The following is a 20,278-nucleotide window of genomic DNA, read 5'->3' as shown; positions in this document are numbered from 1 at the left end:
GAGAGTGTGGGGTGGAGTTTTGCAATGTTCCTGAGGTGGTAGAAGGAGGTCTTGCACAGATGTTTGATGTGGGTGTCAAGGGTCAGATGAGGGTCAAATCTTACACCTAGGTTGGTGACTGATGGTGATAGGGGTATGTTTTGGCCAAAAAAAGTGATGTGGGTTATGGGGGAGGACTGGACCTGGTGTGGTGTACCAACTAAAATAGCCTCTGTTTTTGAGCTATTTAGTTGAAGGAAATTTTCTTTCATCCAAGCCTTTATCTCCTCAAGGCAGGTATTCAATGATGATGATGAAGATGATGATGAAGATGTCGACAGTGGGACTGCATGTGGCATCGGGTCGGTTTTTATATATAGCTGTGTGTCATCAGCGTAGCAATGGAATGGCATGCTCTTCTGTGGTATCGGTGTATGAAAGAGTTTGTGGCCTGAGGAGATGATTTATGGTGGAGTCCAGATTTTGTGAAACGCCTCTCCAGTACACACCCAGCTGCCTTCATGTTCCGTAGCTCTGAAATGAACCAGGGGGCTGAGCGTGAGAAGGTGACTGTCCGAGTTTTCACCGGAGCGTGGAGATCCAGGATATTGCTCAGTGTTCTATTGTAGAAATCCACTGATTCACTGACTGTTGTGAAGTTTGCAGAGGGGATTTGCTGGAGGTCCAACGTCATGATGTCTGTGTTGATGTTTTTAAAATTTCTGAAGTGAATTTGGCGTTTGGGCTTGGTCTGGTGAGACAATTTCAACTCCATTGAGATGACCTTGTGATCAGACACACCCAGATCGTACACCAACAGATTTTTAATGGGGACTGAGTCAGTGATGACCAGGTCGAGCGTGTGCCCCCTGGTGTGTGTGGGGACATCAACATGTTGTTATAGGTTGAGAATGTCCAGTAGTTGTAAGAACTCAGCTGCAGGGTGGCAGGAGAGGGTGTCGAATCCCCAAGTATGACAGTATTTGCAGATATGGTACAGAGTGAAGTGAGAAGTTCATTTATCTATAGAAATGCAGTCAGCCGAAGATATAAGTTGGATGTTTAAAGGTAACATCTAACAACAACAGACTTAAACTAGAACTAGAACTAGCAGGAGAAACGGCGAACAACAAACAACAACAGGAGTAGCGGCGAACAAGCAGCGCCAGCGTCCTCTCCTCAAATCAAATTGTCACTTTTAATATTTGGTTGCAAGTCCTTTGCAGTCAATGACAGCCTGAAGTCTGGAACCCATAGACATCACCAGACGCTGGGTTTGGTCCCTGGTGATGCTCTGCCTCTACTGCAGCTGTCTTCAGTTCCTGCTTCTTCTTTGGGCAGTTTCCCTTCAGTTTTGTCTTCAGCAAGTGAAATGCTCACTTGGATTCAGGTCAGGTGATTGACTTGGCCATTGCAGAACATTCCACTTCTTTGCCTTAAAAAACTCTTTGGTTGCTTTCGCAGTATGCTTTGGATCATTGTCCATCTGCACTGTGAAGCGCCGTCCAATGAGTTCTGAAGCATTTGGCTGAATATGAGCATATAATATTCCCCGAAACACTTCAGAGTTCATCCTGCTGCTTTTGTCAACAGTCACATCATCAATAAATACAAGGGAACCAGTTCCATTGGCAGCCATACATGCCCACGCCATAATAATAATAATAATAATACATTGAATTTATATAACGCTTTTCAAGACCTCAAAGCCGCTTTACAATAGTATGGGAAGTGGGGGGAGGGGTTAGGACGAGGGAAGAAAGGGAAAGAGAAAAGGAAAAAAAGAAAATAATAATACGGTTAACAGGGGGCTAGTAAATGACAGTTGAGAAGAGGTGCGTCTTGAGAAGGGACTGAAATATGGAGAGGGACTGAGAGTCACGTATGTCTTGGGGGAGGAAATTCCAGAGTCTGGGTGCTGCCCTGGAGAAGGCTCTGTCTCCAAAGCTGCGCAGCTTGGATTTGGGGGTGGAAAGGAGACCAGCTGATGTGGATCTGAGGGACCGTGGGGGTTGGTAGGGGGAGATGAGGTCAGTGAGATAGGAGGGGGCTAGGTGGTGGAGGGCTTTGTAAGTGAGGACCAGGAGTTTGTAGTTTATTCGGAGGGAGACAGGTAGCCAGTGAAGTTCTTTGAGGACTGGGGTGATGTGGTGCCAAGATTTGGTGTGTGTGAGGAGTCGGGCGGCGGAGTTCTGGACCAGTTGGAGTCTGTTGATGGAGCTTGCGGTGATGCCATATACTTGGGAGTTACAGTAGTCAAGGTGGGAGGAAATGAAGGCGTGAATCAGTCTTTCAGCTGCTGGGCGGGTGAGAGATGGTCTGATTTTTGCAATATTGAAAAAGGAAGTTTTGACAATATGGTGGATATGGGGCTCAAGGGAGAGGGTGGGGTCGAAGATCACGCCAAGGTTGCGTGCCTGAGGAGAGGGGGAAACAGTGGTGCCGTCAATGGTGAGTGTCAGGTTAGAGGTTTTGCTGAGCCGATGACGAGGAGTTCAGTTTTGTTGCTGTTAAGTTTGAGGAAGTTATGTTGCATCCAATTTTTTGTTGCTGTGAGACATTATTTAATGTGGGAGAGGGGTGGGTTATGGGGGATTTGGTGCTGAGGTAGATCTGAGTGTAGTCGACATAGCAGTGGAAGTCCAGGTTGAAGTGGCGGAGTATCTGACCGAGGGGGAGGATGTAGATTGTGAAGAGGAGGGGGCCGAGTGCTGAATCTTGGGGGACGCCTTGGGTGACTGGTGCTGTGGCAGAGGAGTGGTTGTGATGGGAAATGAAGTAGGATCTGTCAGACAGGTAGGACTGGAGCCACCTGAGTGCAGTACCCTCGATACCGATGTCCTTGAGTCTGGAGAGCACGATGTTATGGCTCACGGTATCAAAGGCTGCACTCAGGTCAAGGAGGATTAGGATGTTGAGTGAACCGGTATCAGCAGAGGTGAGGAGGTCGTTGAGGACTTTGAGTAATGCCGTTTCTGTGCTGTGGAGGGGGCGAAAACCAGACTAAAGGGGTTCAAAAAGGTGATTGGCATGGAGGTGGGAATGGAGTTGTTTCGCAAAAATTTGTTCCAATGTTTTTGACAGGAAAGGGAGGTTTGAGATTGGGCGGTAGTTGTTGAAGAGGTGAGTGAGGTAGGGGCAGAGGACAGGGAGGCAGGACATCAGTAGTGGAATTGGAAGAGGGTTAAGGGAGCAGGTTGTGGGTTTGGAGAAGCTGATCAGTTGGAAGAGCTCAGTTCAACCAGGTTGAACTGGGAGAGGCGGCAGTGGGACGGGGGGATTAGGAGGTCCAGGGAGATTGGGGAAAGAGGCACAGTGGTGGAAGCTGGGGTAGGTGCTTCTGGTGGGGTACAGGGGATAGTGAGCTATTAATGTTGATTTTGTCTGTAAAAACTGGAGGAATGAGTCGCATAAAGCAGGAGTAGCAATGGTAAATTGTATGAGTTTGTGGTCTGAGAGGGGAAAGGGGCATGGGTAGAGGTAGAGGTCGAGTACTGGGAGGTTTGTTGAGCATACAAGGTCGATGATGTGTCCTTTGTCATGGATGGGGAAGGTGACATGTTGGGTGATAGAAAAATTGTCGAGTAGAGAATTCAGCTGAGAGTTTGCAGGTGGGGGAGTCCATGTGGATGTTAAGGTCACCGAGCAGTAACAGGCGTGGGGAGATGGATGAGGCTAGTGTGAGGAGTTCAGTAAAATCAGAGAGGAAGGAGGGATGAGGTTTAGGAGGCCGGTAAATGAGAATAACTGTCATTGAGGAGAGGGCTTTGAAGGCGAGGAACTCAAAGGATGGTACTGGGGGAGGGTTAGTTCTGTGATCCGGAAGTTCATAAGCCATAACACAACCATCACCATGCTTTACTGATGAGGTGGTGTGCTTTGCATCATGAACAGTTCCTTCCCTTCTCCATACTCTCCATTCTCTTCCATCATTCTGGTACAAATTGATCTTTGTCTCATCTGTCAGGATGTTGTTCCAGAATTTTACAGGCTTTTTTAGATGCGTTTTAGTAAACTCTAATCTGGTCTTCCTGTTTTTGAGGCTCACCAATGGTTGACATGGTGTGGTGAACCCTCTGTATTTACTCTGGTGAAGTCTTCTCTTGATTGTTCACTTTGACACAGATACACCCACTGTACCTCCTGGAGAGAGTTCTTGATCTGATCTGTTGTGAAGGGCTTTTTCTTCACCAGCAGAATTCTTCTGTCATCCACCACAGTTGTCTTCCGTGGTCTTGCAGGTCTTTTGGTGTTGCTGAGCTCACCAGTGTGTTCTTTCTTTTTAAGAATGTACCACACAGTTGATTTGGCCACACCTAATGTTTTTGCTGTTTCTCTGATGGGTTTGTTTTGATGTTTCAGCCTAATGATGTCTTTCTTCACTGATAGTGACAGCTCTTTAGACTTCATATTGAGAGTTGACCTCAACACATTCCAAATGCAAATACCACACTTGACATGAACTCTAGACCTTTTATCTGCTCCTAAATGAACTAACGAGGAAATAACACACACCTGGCCATGGAACAGCTGAGTAGCCAATTGTCCATTTACTTTTGGTCCCTTAAAAAGGGGATACCACGTATAAAATGTGTTGTAAGTCCTCTACCATTCACCTGATTTGGATGTAAATACCCTCAAATTAAAGCTGAAAGTCTGCACTTAAAGCACATATTGATTGTTTAATTTCAAGTCCATTGTGTATATAACTGTATATGAATAAATATATTATACAAGCTGTTGTTGTGTTTCAGGAGAATGCGTGCGCTCGCTGCATGCTGAAAACATGTATCTGCTGTTTGTGGTGTTTGGAGAAGTGCCTCAACTATCTCAATCAGGTAACAAACAAACACCTCCAACTATTCTTCTTCTTCTCCTCCTCCTTCTTCTTCTCCTTCTTCTCCTCCTTCTACTCTTTCACCTTCTTCTTCTCCTTCTTCTCCTCCTTTTCCTTCTTTTTATCCTTCTTTTTTTTTCTTTTTCTTCTTTTTCTCCTTCTACTTCTCCTTCTTCTCTTTCTTTTTCTTCTTCTCCTTCTTCTTTCTTCTTCTTTTCTTCTTCTTTCTTCTTCTTTCTTCTTCTCCTTGTAATTGCTCTTTCTTTTTCTTCTTTTTCTCCTCCTTCTTTTTCTCCTCCTACTTCTCCTTCTTTCTTCCTCTCCTTCTTCTTCTTTCTTCTTTTCCTTCTTGTACTTCTCCTTCTCATTCTTTTTTCTTCTTGTCCTTCTGCTTCTTCTCCTTCTCTTCCTTCATCTCTTTCTTCTTCTTCTCGTCCTTCTTCTCATTCTTCTTCCCCTTCTCCTCCTTCTTCTTCTCCTCCTTCTCCTTCTTCTTCGTCCTTCTTCTCCTTCTCCTGCCGGCGCAGGCGGCGGAGGCGGCGGGCGTCGGGCGCCGGCGCCGGGGGGCTCCGGGGCGGGGGCGGCGGGCGGGGCGGCGGGGGCGGCGCCGGCGGGGCGGGGGCGCCGGCGGGGGCCCGCCGACGCGCCGGCCAGGCGGCGGAGCGCGGCGGGGGCGGCGGCGCTCGCGAGGCGGCGGGGGCCGGCGGGCGGCGGCGCCGGCGGGGGCGGGCCGGCGCGACGGCGGGCGGGGGCGGCGTGGCGGGGAGTGCGGCGGCGCCGGCCGGACGGCGCGCCGGCGCCGGCGGCGGGCCTGCGGCTCCGCGGCGAGGCGCCGGCGGGGCCGGCGGCGCCGGCGGCGCCTGCGCTCCGGAGCACGGCGGCGCCGGCGGGAGGCGGCGGCGCGCGGGCGGCGGCGCCGGCGCCGGCGGCGCGGCGGAGGCGGCGGGCGCGGGCGGCGCCAGGGGCGGCGGGAGGGAGGAAGGAGGCGCAGGGACGGCGCAGGGGACGGCGACGGGGGACGGCGGAGGAGGCGGCGACGGATGGAGCGGAGGGAGGAGGCGGAGGAGGAGGGGGGGGGGAGGAAGGGCGGGGAGGGGCGTAAGGAGGGGAAGGAATAGGGGAGGAAAGAAGGCGTGAGATGGAGGGAGCCGAGGGAGGAGGAGCGAGCCGGAGGAGAAGAAGGCGGATGGAGGAGCGGCGCCGGAAGATGGAGGCGTGGGAGGAGAAGGGGCGAAGGAGAGGAGGGAGGAGGCGAAAGGAGAAGGAGAGGGAAGGAGGGAGGCGGGAGGAGGGGAGGAGAAAGGAGGGGACGGCGGGGGAGGAGGCGAAGGCGGGGGAGGACGGAGGCGGCGGGCGCAGGAGGCGGGGCGACTGAGGGGACTGGCGAAGGCGCATGAGGCGGGGGCGGCGGGGACGGGAGAGGAGAGGGGAGCACTGAGAGGTCAAGGAAGAGAGAGAGAGGAGGAGAGGCCCGGAGGAGCAGGAGGGATCACCGGAGAAGCATGAGGCGGCGAAGGAGCAGAAGGAGACCGAGGAAGGAGGAGAAGGAGAAGAGGACGGAGCCGCGGGAGAAGAGGAGCCGTATGAGCCGCGCGCGGATGGGACCTGCGCCAGCGGCGGCGCAAGCAGCGTTCGGAGTGTATTAGCGGGAGGCGGAGCCGTCGGCGGTGCTGCGTATCCTTAGAAATAGTCTGTACGTCTACTGATGTATGAGGCGTCGTTCGCTGGAGGCGAAAGTGGGGATCATTCTTCCTTCTTCTCCTTGTACTTCTCCTTGTACTTCTCCTTTTTCTTCTCGTCCTTCTTCTCCTTCTTCTTCTCCTTCTTCTCGCTTCTGATCTGCTTTCGTTCTTTTTCGTCTCATTAGCCTCGTATTTTTAGACTGCTGGTGCTACCGGCTTTATGTTGTTCGCCTGTATAACGTTGTGCTACCTTGTAGAGTGACTTGAGGAGGTAGGATGAGACGGATGGGAAGGCTATGTCTGGTTATTAATTCTTTTATTCTTATGTATTATTATCCTTTTTTCCTATTTTTCTTCTCTTCTTGTCTCCTCTTTCTTTTTCTCCTTCTCTTCTCCTTCTCCTTTTTCTTTTGTCCTCTTTGCTTCTTCGGAGGAGGGAGGAAGAAGAGAAGGGAGCGGAGAAGGAGAAGGAGGAGGAGAGGGAGGCGGAGGCAGGAGCAGGCGAGGCAGGCGACCGCGTCGGATAAGGAGAGGGGGCGGGGGGAGGCGACGTAGGGACGGCGGCGATGCGGAGGAGCGGGAGGCGGAGAAGGGAGGCGAGGAGGGTAAGGAGAAGGCGGGGGAGGAGAGGCAGGCGAGGAGGAAGAGAAGGGGGAGAAGGAGAGGCAGGCGGAGCGGGCGGATCAGGGAGGAGGCGAAGGCGGCGGAGGCTGGGAGTGGGGGATAGGCGGAAGCGACGGCGGAAGGAGGAGAAGGAGGGGACGGAACGGAGGTGGAGGAGAGTAAGCGGAGGGAGGGGAGGGGGCGGAGCGGAAGGAGGAGAAGGAGAAGAGAAGGAGAGAGGGATGACGGTAGCAGGCGGAGGGAAGGCGGAGGCGGAGCGGAAGGAGACGGAGGCGGATAGGAGGGGAAGGGAGGAGGCCGGAGACGGGGATGGAGGAGCCTTAGCGTGACGAGGCGGCGAAGAGTGGGATTCTTCTCTTTGCTTCTCCCTTGTTCTCGTCCTTAGCTTCTTCTCCATCTTCTCCTTCTCTGTCTCTTCTCTCTTGTCTTTAGACGCTCCTTCATTCTCTGGCTTCTTATCCGGTCAAGTCCCTTTTCTTCGTTATTCTCCTTCTCATTCTTCTTTCTTCCTCGCCTCGTCTGGTCCTTCGTTCTCGGGCAGCTTTCTCGTCTACTTCTTTGCTCAATCTTTTCTTTATTCTTCTTGTAAGTTGTGACTTAGACTTTGGTCGGTCACGGCAGGCGGCTGGCTCTCCTCGGGCGGCTTCTGATCGTCACTGCTGGCTACGCCTGAGGCTTCTTCGCTTACTCCTTCTCTTTCTGCTTCTTTCGTATCCTTCTTCTACTGATCCGTCTTTATATTCTCCTTATACGTGAGGCTCCTTCGTCTTCTGCGTAGCCGTCGTGGGCGTCGCTGTCCTGCGGCTGGCGGCTTCACTGGTCTCTTCTCCTAACAGATGAGCCGGTTGGCGGTCTCGGCGCAGGACTGCCGGCGGAGGCGACGTCTCGCCGGCGTCGTCGCGTCCTCTGATGCCGTGCTCGTGGACTAATTGAGTGAGGCGCCGTAGGAATGAGAAGGAGCGCCGTCTGTCTTCGGCTTGCTGCATGATCCGGCTCGGATTCGAGGAGGAGGAGCCGTCGGGTACGAGCACCGGATGGTTGAGTCTCGTCCTTCTCTTATACTCTTTCTTCTTCTCTTTCTTCTCATTTCTTTTCTCTCCGTCTGCTATTATCTTCCTGCTCGTCCTCCTGCTCTTCTCCTTATTAGGTCAGCCTCTCTTCTGTTCCGGGCCTTCTGCTTCTTCTTCTCCTTCTTGCTTCGTCTTGGTCCGGCGGCTCTTTCTCCTTTTCGCCTCGTCGTTCCTCCTTCTCTTCTTCTTCTCATCCTTTCGCTTCTTCTTCTCCTGCTTTCTGCTGTCTTCTTTCCTTCTTCTCCTTCTCTCCGTCTTCTCTGTCGCCTTCTCCGTGCTCTCTTTCTTCTTCTCTTTCTCCTTCTCTTCTGCCTCTGAGCAGCGGTAGTCTGCGGACTACTGTTCTCGGTCGTCTTCAGCTGCTTGGACTGTTCCTTCTCCTTCGTCTCTCCTACTGCGGCCTCCCCGTCTGCTTCTTCGAGGACTTCTTCTTGCTCCTTCTTCGGCTCCGCTTTCTTAGTTCAGTCTGTCTTTGGGTGAGCCTTCTCCTTCGGGAGACGGAGACGGCTTGGTGCTTCTGTCCTGTCGCTGCGACCATGCGTCTCTCTCTTCTCCCGTTCTAGTCTCCTCCTTTGGTGCTTCTTTCCTTTCTCTTCTCCTGCTTCTCCTTCGTCTTTTCTCCTTCTCGTTCTCTTTCGTCCTTCTGCCTTCTTATTCTCCTTCTTTCTTACTTCTATCTTCATGCTTCTAGGCAGGCGGAGGCGCGAGGCTCCTGCGCGTTGCGGAGCTTCATTCCATGCGTCGCATTCTGTCGTCGTGCGACGGCTCAGGCTGGCGACGCTTGGGGGAGCCGGGGGAGGGGGAAGGCGTCTGGGCGGAGGAGCGGGGAGGAGGCGACGGCAAGGCGTACGGGGCGGAGGCGAGGCGCTGCAGCGGAGTGCGACGGATGCGGAAGGAGGGGCGCGGACGGCTTGCTCAGTCGGCGGGGCCTCCTTCGCGGGAGGAGACTCGGCCGGAGGAAGACGGAGGGCCGAGGCGGAGCGTGAGGGGAGCAGGAGCAGGAGGGCGGAGGAGAAGGAGGGGTAAGGAGCCGGCGTTGGATGGAGAGGCCGGATAGTCGACGAGGGAGGAGGAGAGGGAGGAAAGGGAGGAGAGCAGAAGGCGGCGGCGGAGCGGACGGGAAGGCGCCGGCGGGGAGAAGGCGGCCGGAGGAGGAGAGGAAGGCGGCGAGGCAGCAGGAGGCGACGGAGTGCGGGGGACGAAGGAGACGGGGAGGCGAGAAAGGAGGAGGAGGTAGGAGAAGGAGGAAGGAGGAGGGAGAAGGAGGAGAGAGACAGGAGGCGACGGAGGAGGGGAAGCAGAGGGGGGGATGGAGAAGCAGGCGGAGGAGGAGGAGAAGAGGGAAGGGGAGGAGGGAGGGAAGGAGGAGAAGGAGAGGAAGGAGGAGAGGAGAAGGAGAAGGCGGCGAGGGGCCGGCGGAGGAGAGGGCGAAGTGCGGCGGAGACGCGGAGACAAGGGAGGAGGAGAGGAAGAAACGGCGGGAGGGCCGGAGGCGAAGGCGGGGGACGGGCGGAGCAGAGGAGAGGAGAAGGAGCAGAAGGGGAGGAGGCAGGAGCGGAAGGAGGGGGCGCCTGAGGGAGGAGAAAGAGGGAGGAGGAGAAGAGGGGAGGGCGACGGAGAAGGAGGGGAAGGCGCCGGCGGGGGAGGAGAGGAAGGAGCAGGAGAGGAAGGGAGGAGGAGAGAGAGGCGACGAGGAGGCGGAGAAAAGGAAGGGGGATGAGCGGAGGCGAGGAGAGGAGGCGCAGGGAGGGGAAGAAGGAGAGGGGGAGGAGGCGAGTCCGGAGGAGGCGGCGGCGAAGGAGGAAGGAGGAGAGGAAGAGGAGGAGAGGGAGAAGGAGAGAATGAGAGGAAGGGAGGGAGAGGAAGGAGAGGAGGGAGGGAAGGAGGAGAAGGAGGAGAAAGAAGAAAGAGAAGAGGAAGGAGGGGGCGCGATGAGGAGAAGGAGGAGCAGGAGGAGAAGCAAGAAGAAGAAAGAAGAGGAGAAGGACGGGGAGGGAGGAGGGCGGAGAAGGAGGGAGAAGCAGGAGAAGAGGAAGGAGGAGGACGAGGGAGGAGTAGAAGGGAGAGGGAGGAGGAGAAGGGGAGAAGAAGGAGGAGAAGGAGGAGAAGAAGGAGGAGGAGCGGGAGACTGCGGAGGCGATGGGAGGAGAAGAGGGGGAGAAGGAGAAGGTAGAAGGAGCGGGAAGGAGAAGGAGAAGAAGGAGAGGCATGCGAGGGGCCTTATTCTCGTGATGCCGTATGGCTTTTCTTCGCCGCCTTTCTCGTGCTAATGTCTTCCCTCTTCTTTACTCCTTTTCTTTCTCCTTTTCTCCTTCTCTTTCTCCTTCTCTTCTCCTTCTTCTTCTCCTTCTTCTCTTCCTTCCTCTTCCTTCTTTTTCTTGTTTTTATGGTGTGCTTTATTACCCAGAATGCATATGCAGCCACGGCCATCAACAGCACCAGTTTCTGCACGTCTGCACGTGATGCCTTCGTGATCCTGGTGGAGAATGCACTGCGCGTCGCCACAATCAACGCCATTGGAGACTTTGTGCTCTTCCTGGGGAAGGTGAGCTGAATCTGACATTTATATAAATATTCTTCTCAAACATAAAACATAGATAAGTTAAGTTCCCCCCCCCCCCCCCCCCCCACACACACACTCTGTTCCTCAGATCTTGATCGTGACGTCGACAGCGTTCGCCGGCGTGCTCCTGCTGAACTACCAGCGGGACTACGCGGAGTGGCTGCTGCCGCTCGTCATCGTGTGTCTCTTCTCCTTCTTGGTCGCTCACTGCTTCCTGTCCATCTTTGAGATCGTGGTGGACGTCCTCTTCCTCTGCTTCGCCATCGACACCAAGTACAACGACGGCACCCCGGGGAAGGAGTTCTTCATGGACAAAGCTCTGATGGTGAGAAAATATGAACTTTTAACGTCCGAGAAGATGTTTGTGCATCACATGACAAATGTTTTTCAGACCTCAGCTTAACATCAATAAATACATAAATAAATATCTAAATCTGCTCACGAAGAATAATCACATCACGTCTGATCCTTTTTAAACGATCCAAAACCAAATGTTTACTTCATAGATAAACATTAGTCAAAATATTCACTTTACAATCCTCAAATAACTTTATCATTGAAGTCATTTTTATAAAGCATAAATTCTAATAATTCACTCATTTCAATTCTCAGACATTTTATAGTTCAAACGATGAATTAGAATAATTGTTATTTAAGCGCTGAATCAGTTTCTGGTCACAAGATATTTTAATTGTTCAATCATTTAGTGTTAGTGCATATGTTATAACTTTAGTAGTGGAACGTCAGCTCCTATAATAAGTGTTTAATAAAGTTTGTGTCCAAAACTGCTATATAAACTATTTGTACAGTTTTTCTCGTAGCCAATCACAGCAAGCGTTCTTAGATTTAATTCGACGTGATTGGCCCACAGCAGCTCCAGTCCGTGTCAAAGCATCGGTCAGCTGTTTAATACATGTTTTTAAATAAACACTTTCAAATGTAATTGTGACAAAATCATTGTATTGGGAGCAGAGGTGACGCAATATAACACGATGGTATCAAACTGAGAACTTTTTATCACTTTAACGTTACTGACATTGTTTTTAAACGAAACCCCAATGTTTACAACAGCGACCTCATTTTTTCTTAATAATCATTTGGCTTCCCTGTTTTTTCCCTCCCCATGTGACCCCTCCCCATGTGACCCCGCCCCTCCCCATGTGGCCCCTGCAGGAGTTCGTGGAGAGCAGCCGGCGGTTGGAGCGGGCGGCGAAAAGTGGGCGAAGCCGTGTGAAGGAGGCGGTGTCGGAGGGGGCGGAGATGAAGCCCATGGTGAGTGACAGCGAAGTGGGCGTGGCCAGGCGGACAAGCTCATCGTCAGAGGAGGAGGGGGTGGGGCAGGATGGGGGCGGGGTTGAATGGGAGGAGCTCCAGGAGTTCCAGGTGTACTACCTGCTTGTGGGTGTGCTGGTGGACTGGCTGCTGACGGAGCAGAGAGGCTTCGTCCTCTGCCTCAGCGAGGACGTCGTCCTCTTCCTCTGCGTCTACCTGCCCACCTCCACCCTCTTCCTGTTCGTCAGCCTGCTGCATGCACCGCCAAGCCCCGCCCCCTCCACGCCCAGCACCAAGTCAGCCGCTGTCTCCCCTGAAAGCTAACACACGTGTGCTAACTGATGCATGCTAACTGAACTAACGGACACGCATGCTAACACGTGCTACCTGACGCATGCTAGGCCAACTCATTCCCTTCATCATCATCTTCATCTTCATCACTCGGACCAGAATCTTCATTGACTTCCTGTTTATTTGTAATATTTTTTTTTACTTTTGTAAATTTATATTTAAAACGTTTTTAAAGTTATTTTGCAGCTGTTTTTCTGTTCGGCCTTATTTCTCACCGCAGTGCTTTCAAAGGAATATGATAACAGATGATCATTTTAAAGAGGAAGTGTAACTTTAAGGACTCTCAGATGATCAGGGAAGGAGGAGGCTTCGGTGTTGACACGAACTTTGTGAGCGGAGCCCTGAAAGATTTAACTGACTCATCTGGTGCTCCTGCGTTTTAAATACCCCACAGAAGAAGGGTTTTCAGAAATGTTCAATATTTAGTCTTGTAATGTAATCTTGTATTTTACAGATTACATTTCTATTTCAGTAACTTTAGATGAAATGGCCTCCAAAACATTTTATATTATTTCCCAGCAGAAGATGTAGAAACAGGCTCCTGTATGAACCTGAGAAAGAAACTTAATATAAATAAAGATTACATTATAGCAACATCTAGGAGTTTATTCTGCTTATTTAAATCAGATTTATCCTTTGACCGCAAACTTTGTAATCACTCATCTGTGTTAACGAATTTCAACAAAGAGACAAAACTACTACAAAGAGACACAACTCCTACAAAGAGTCAAAACAACTACAAAGAGACAAAACGACTAAACGACTACAAAGAGACAAAACGACTACAAAGAGACAAAACGACTACAAAGAGACAAAATGACTACAGAGACAAAACTACTACAAAGAGACAAAGAGACAAAACTACTACAAAGAGACAAAACTACTACAGAGAGACAAAACGACTACAAAGAGACATAACGACCACAAAGAGACAAAACGATCACAGAGATACAAAATGACTACAAAGAGACAAAAGGACTACAAAGAGACAAAAGGACTATAAAGAGACAAAACTACTACAAAGAGACAAAACGATTACAAAGATACAAAATGACTACAGTGACAAAACTACTACAAAGAGACAAAACAAATACAAAGAGAAACAAACTGACAAAATGACTACGAAGAGACAAAACGAATACAAAGAGACAAAACGACAACAAAGATACATAACGACCACAAAGAGACAAAACGATCACAAAGATACAAAATGACTACAAAGAGACAAAAGGACTACAAAGAGACAAAAGGACTATAAAGAGACACAAAACTACGACAAAGAGACACAAAACGACTACAAAGAGACAAAACTACTACAAAGTCAAAACGACTACAAAGAGACAAAACGACTACAAAGAGACAAAACGAATACAAAGAGACACAAAATGACTACAAAGACACACAAAATGACTACAAAGAGACAAACAACTACAAAGAGACACAAAAGGACTACAAAGAGACAAAAGGACTATAAAGAGACAAAACTACTACAAAGAGACAAAACAACTACAAAGAGACACAAAATGACTACAAAGAGACAAAATGACTACATACAACAAAACTACTACAAAGAGACAAAACAAATACAAAGAGAAACAAAATGACAAAATGACTACGAAGAGACAAAACGAATACAAAGAGACAAAACGACAACAAAGATACATAACGACCACAAAGAGACAAACGATCACAAAGATACAAAATGACTACAAAGAGACAAAAGGACTACAAAGAGACAAAAGGACTATAAAGAGACACAAAACTACTACAAAGAGACACAAAACGACTACAAAGAGACAAAACTACTACAAAGTCAAAACGACTACAAAGAGACAAAACGACTACAAAGAGACAAAACGAATACAAAGAGACACAAAATGACTACAAAGACACACAAAATGACTACAAAGAGACCAAAACAACTACAAAGAGACAAAACGATTACAAAGATACAAAATGACTACAGCGACAAAACAACTACAAAGAGACACAAAAGGACTACAAAGAGACAAAAGGACTATAAGAGACAAAACTACTACAAAGAGACAAAACTACTACAAAGAGACACAAAATGACTACAAAGAGACAAAACTACTACAAAGAGTCAAAACGACTACAAAGAGACAAAATGACTACAAAGAGACAAAACGACTACAAAGAGACAAAACGACTACAAAGAGACAAAACGATTACAAAGATACAAAATGACTACAGAGACAAAACTACTACAAAGAGACAAAACTACTACAAAGAGACATAACGACCACAAAGAGACAAAACGATCACAAAGATACAAAATGACTACAAAGAGACAAAAGGACTATAAAGAGTCACAAAACGATTACAAAGAGACAAAACGAATACAAAGAGACACAAAATGACACAAAATGACTACAAAGAGACAAAACTACTACAAAGAGACAAAACTACAGCAAAGATACATAACGACCACAAAGAGACAAAATGATCACAAAGATACAAAATGACTACAAAGAGACAAAAGGACTACAAAGAGACAAAAGGACTATAAAGAGACACAAAACTACTACAAAGAGACACAAAACGACTACAAAGAGACAAAACTACTACAAAGTCAAAACAACTACAAAGAGACAAACGAATACAAAGAGACACAAAACGACTACAAAGAGACAAAACAACTACAAAGAGACACAAAATGACTACAAAGAGACAAAATGACTACATACAAACAAAACTACTACAAAGAGACAAAATGACTACAAAGAGACACATAACGACCTCAAAGAGACACATAACGACCTCAAAGAGACACATAACGACCACAAAGAGACAAAACGACTACAAAGAGACAAAACTACTACAAAGAGACAAAACGACTACAAAAAGACAAAACGACTACAAAGACACAAAACGCTTACAAAGAAACACATAACGACCACAAAGAGACAAAACGATCAGAAAGATACAAAATGACTACAAAGAGACAAAACGATCACAAAGATACAAAATGACTACAAAGAGACAAAACAACTACAAAGAAACTCAGAAAATATGATAATGTAAAACATAATAGTTAGTTAGTGTGGGAATGGACATGTGACCTGACATGTGTTTCTGAAATCATGCTCTGACTGTTTACCACCTGACTACCCATGATGATTCACTCTGCCCTCCATTTTGTTTTTGTGACCGTGATGAAACTTTTAACCTTTGTCCTCGTTTCCTGTTTCAGGCTCCGGGGACGAGTTCAGCTTGACCAAAATCAGCCAATGGGACTTCTTAAAAAAAAAAGAGACATTCCAAATGTTTATTTTTGCCAACGTGTAACATGTTTACTATGGTTTCACTCCAGGGAAAACAATATTTTAATAAGAAACTGTAAAAACGTAACAATGTAATGAAGCACTTTATATTGAAGCGCTGCAGATTTTCAACCGGCTGATGCATTTTTTCGTAGTGATGTCCTTTTTTATAATGTGTCACAAACTCATCGATCACACTTCAGTTCCTAACAGTTTTACAGCGTTTTCTTTTTTATCAATGTTTTTGTTCTGGACTGTGATGTCATCATAGGGGCGGAGTCTATGGGCAGGAACTCCTCGTCTGATTGGCTGATAAAAATCTGGGTCAGCTGACACATCAGAAAAATAAGTGATAATATCTGTTAGACTCAAACTGACTGCAGACCAGCATCCAGCAGTCTATCGGGCCACGGGTTGAAACCACAGCATTTAAGGTAACTTCATTTCTTTTCAATCTGGACCCGATTTTTCACTAATATTATTAGTATTATAATATTGGTTAGAACTAGATTTCAGTTTTAGACTCGTGTGAGCCAAACATCTCCAATTAGTCCGAAAGTCGTTTTGTTTTTATCCAACAAATATTATCATATTCAGTTTGTTGATCCAGGAGAAGTCACATGTGGTGTTCCATAGGGATCAATCTTAGCACCACTACTGTAATATGTCAATTATATTAAATCTGCAGCTCTTTCTGTATGCTGACGATTCAGCTGAAATACTTTATTGTCTACTTTTTGTGTGCAATAGGCAGAAATCTGTCTTTGGTTTGCATTTTTCAGAAAAGATGGATGTATTCATTTCCAAAATTCACAACATGTTTTTATCTAAACAAATATTCTGCTTCAGAGACTTTGAAAGTAAAAAAAAAGACATATAGTACAGACTTAAATAAAATTCAACGCAGCTTTGGTCTTTTTTTGGAGCGAGTGAGGATCACCCTGACGACACTCTTTATTGGTCCAGTATTGAGAGAGAGCACTGCAGTGTAATCGTGAACATACTGACGGCTCAGACTGTTGTTAGAAGTTTGGACTACATTATGGAGAAACTGAAATAAAAACCTGTTTCTTTACCTTGATCCTCTCTGTGTGTTGTTGAGTCTAAAGTCTTGCTCAACGAGAAATCTCTTCTGAACTCCGACGTCATATCCACAATGCAGCGCTCTCTCTCTCAATACTGGACCAATAAAAAACTCCATCAGACACTTAGACACAGAAAGATGAGGAAATAGGCTCCAGGTTGAAAAATATTGAAGTTACCTTTAAACAGACAGATGCCATAGTTTATCTCCGACCGCTGAGCCCATCGTGACATAAAGCCAGCTGATCTGTCTCCATAAACCGTCGCCTGGATTCAACTTCCTGTCACCTCTTCACCCTCATCAAAATCCAGAGAAGAAGAAGTGTGTGGGAGGTGACGGCTGAGTTCAGACAGTCAGCAATAAAACAAACTGCATCATGGGACGACGACAACATCAACAACAATAAGTCTTCCTGCTTCTGTTTGTTTTGAGGTATTATTTACTTATTGTCCAACACAAGGCAACTGATTGGGCAACAAAAAGTCAACACTCATGTCTCATCAGCTGTTTGTGTCCGTCAGCGTAGTTTGTCAGCATTAGGCGGTTTAGGCTAACCTTTCCGCTGTAATCCTCCAGTAAACAGAGGAAACATTTAACATCTACGAGAGAAAAATATTTTAATTCTTCACGTTTCGTGCTGTATATAATTATAAATCAGCAGAAACAGCTGATCATGTGACTTAAATGTTCGTCACAACTTATTCTGTAAAGGAGTTTTTTAGCATCAGTGCATTTTACACAATGAAGAAAACACCAAGAGAGAGTTTTTCTAATGCGATACTTCAAAATGTGGATTAAAAAAGTGAATGGAAACATGACGTCTCAGCTGTGGACCTTTTGAGTTTGTCTCACGTTTCCAGAAACATACAGAAATCCATTAGTGGTGACTAAATGTTGACACGTGTTGAGGGCGACTCGTGTTGCTTTGTTGTCCAACTTGTTGTCCAACTTGTTGTCCAACTTGTTGCCTTGTTACCTTGTTGCGCTGCAGGTTGAATCCAGACGTCCAGACTTTGAATAAATCTCTTGTTTCCACGCAGATTACCTGAAGTATTAAAACTAACTGACTCTGTGTGGTGACACTTTGGTTCTGAATAATCAGTCGTTTTATTTCTGTCGCTAAATACTACAATACCAATGACCCTCAGCTGCAGTGGAGATGTGTAAGAGACTTTAAGCAGCGAAGGCGTTCCAGAAACTTCTTCTGAACTGTGTCTCTGAACTTAGATCACTTTATAGATGCTCCTGCATTTCATTTTGATCAACCAACACGTAGCCTAAGCTAACTGGTTAGCTGTTACGTTTAGCTGCCGCTCAGTGATTCAGCGGAGGTTAGCTAGCTCATGTCATGCAAGAGGGTTCATGGGTAACAGTGAGCTTTTTAAAAAAACGTTCAAAACATTATCGAACAATAATTTGGCGGCCCCACTGTAGTAACTGAGGACCCCCTAGGGGTTGCAGACCCCCCGTTGAAGACCCCTGCTCTGGAAGAGTTTAATATCAGAGGATATACTGTACGACACGGGGGTGAGAACAGCTGTTAACTTCAACCAGGAGGCAATTGGTTTTTAACAGAAAGAAAACCTGACAATCTGGAGAAACTTATTTGAAAGTTATCTAAATCATTTTTAAATTTAAAATGTTCTTAAGACTAGACTGTCAAAATGTAAAAACAACGTCAAAAATAAAAAGTCAAATAAACGTAGGCCTGGCTAGCTTCTTTCTGAGGTCGCCCAGCTGTTGCGATGGTAACGTGTAGGAATGTTCAAATTAGAGCGTATCTGTTTTTTGAAGAACATTTTTGAGTTTTTTTGTCAGAGACGATAAGAACGTATAATTACCTGCTCACACTTTGACGTATTGCTGGGAAATGCTACAGGAAGAGTCCAGGTAGAATCATGCATGCACTAAATGTTCTGAGAAAGGAAATGTTCGTTAACATGCATCATGATACATACATACATACACATACACACTCTGATTATCTCCAAACAGATGCTTCTGTTTCCATGGCATCATGAGTATTACTGTGCAGTAAATAAAGAGTCGGTGCAGCTGGATGTTTGGATTCAGCCTGTTTCTGCAACGTCAACGTTTGTGATAAATCTGAAGAATTTCCGTCCAGGTGTTCCTGAGATATCGTGTTCACGAGAATGTGACAGACGTTTCTTATCCGCCTCGAATCCAAGCCCTGCGCTTCAACGCTGTGAAACGAAGGTTTAGGCAACAAAAACTATTAGTCAGTGTTAGAAAAAGCTTTGGCCGTAACGTCACATGACGTAGGGTCGCTAAACAAACGTGACTTGTTTCACATGGGACACAAACAGCAGGGAGACCCTGTTTGTTTGACCCTATGGGGACTTTAACTCGTTATCATTAATGGCCGCTTGATATATTACGTCACTTCAAAGTATCTGTGGTTTGCACAAACGTACAATGCCCACATCTTTTCTCATATGCGGGAACGTTTTCTTGACTTCCGCGTTGATGTCTCCACCGTCGGACTGTTATCATTCAAACTGCATTTAACATGTTCGTCTCCGTTGGTTGTTTTGAGCTGACGGCCTTCACCCATCTTTCACGACGTTTGTATCAACAACAGCACGAACACACGGGCTAACACCGACGGGAGCATCCCTAGCTGTGGTGAAGTTTTCTAACTTTAGTTTTGTGGTTTTAAATAACCCACGTGAATCTGAAGACTGTTTCCTGGCTTGTTGTAGAGAAGCTGATCCAGAACAAGTTGCATGTCCATGTTGTATTCACAGCGGCGCATCGTCTGCGTTTAGATTCACTAAAAGCTCCGACACGGTTTACAGTCGGGTGTAACACTAGTTTAGGTTTCTCTGCAGTAACAATGAAGAACTTTTATTTTGTTCTGGGGTGACTTTTTTATATTTATCTTATGTATATTTGTTTTGTAAGAAAAATAATAAAATGGAAAATTTGAATCTGTTCTTGATGTCTTGTCTTTATTGAGTCACTGCCAACAAAGAATAACAGATTTAATATTTCTCACAATGCAATAAATAATCCAAACAATATTTTATACAAGACTTTTTCATTCATGGGACTTTTTTAAACAAATTGTTGATACGAGGAACTTGGGCTGCAAATAAAAACAATTTTTAATTTTTAATTAATCTGACAATTATTTTAAAAATCAATCATTTAATCATCTTGCCTCTAAAATAATAAATGATCCATCACCGTCTTCAAATGTCTTGTTTTTTAGTCTATTGAGCTATTAAATAAAGGAAAAAAGACAATCTGGAGAAAAGTTAAAAACTTTAATCGATTATCTAATCGAAAATAAAAATCAATTTATTGATTAATGTTTTCAGCCCTGAACAAAATATTGTGTTGTATTACGAAATACTTAATTCTCTGATCTCAGCTTCACATCTGGAGCTCTGGTTTAGAATTTTTTTTATTACTATTTTCAGCAGATTGAGACATTTTCTCATGTTTGGAACAAAAACCTGCTGTTTCCATGCTCACACTATATTATATTATAATATATAATATATTA

At 46.7% G+C, this 20,278-nt stretch overlaps 1 protein-coding gene across 5 annotated transcripts in view; it reads left to right on the top strand.

Moving 5' to 3' along the window:
- The window catches only part of slc44a1b (solute carrier family 44 member 1b), a 37,311-nt gene extending 17,608 nt beyond the window's left edge, over positions 1-19,703 (top strand). For 4 of the 5 annotated variants that reach the window (XM_029427227.1, XM_029427228.1, XM_029427230.1 and 1 more), the window contains 4 exons: positions 4,734-4,817; positions 10,600-10,737; positions 10,844-11,080; positions 11,929-13,180. In XM_029427227.1, coding sequence (XP_029283087.1) covers positions 4,734-4,817; positions 10,600-10,737; positions 10,844-11,080; positions 11,929-12,351 — 882 coding nt within the window. In that variant the 3' untranslated portion in view covers positions 12,352-13,180. Of the gene's footprint in view, positions 1-4,733; positions 4,818-10,599; positions 10,738-10,843; positions 11,081-11,928; positions 13,181-15,592 lie in introns of those variants that run through there. The other variant, XM_029427231.1, reaches the window with a different exon arrangement.
- Positions 19,704-20,278: the final 575 nt, after the last annotated feature.

This window comes from Cottoperca gobio, unplaced genomic scaffold (assembly GCF_900634415.1).
Source record: "Cottoperca gobio unplaced genomic scaffold, fCotGob3.1 fCotGob3_302arrow_ctg1, whole genome shotgun sequence".
In the NCBI taxonomy this organism is placed as follows: domain Eukaryota; kingdom Metazoa; phylum Chordata; class Actinopteri; order Perciformes; family Bovichtidae; genus Cottoperca; species Cottoperca gobio.
The sequence above is the reverse complement of the archived record's forward strand: the minus strand, read 5'-3'. Positions and strand labels throughout refer to the sequence as shown.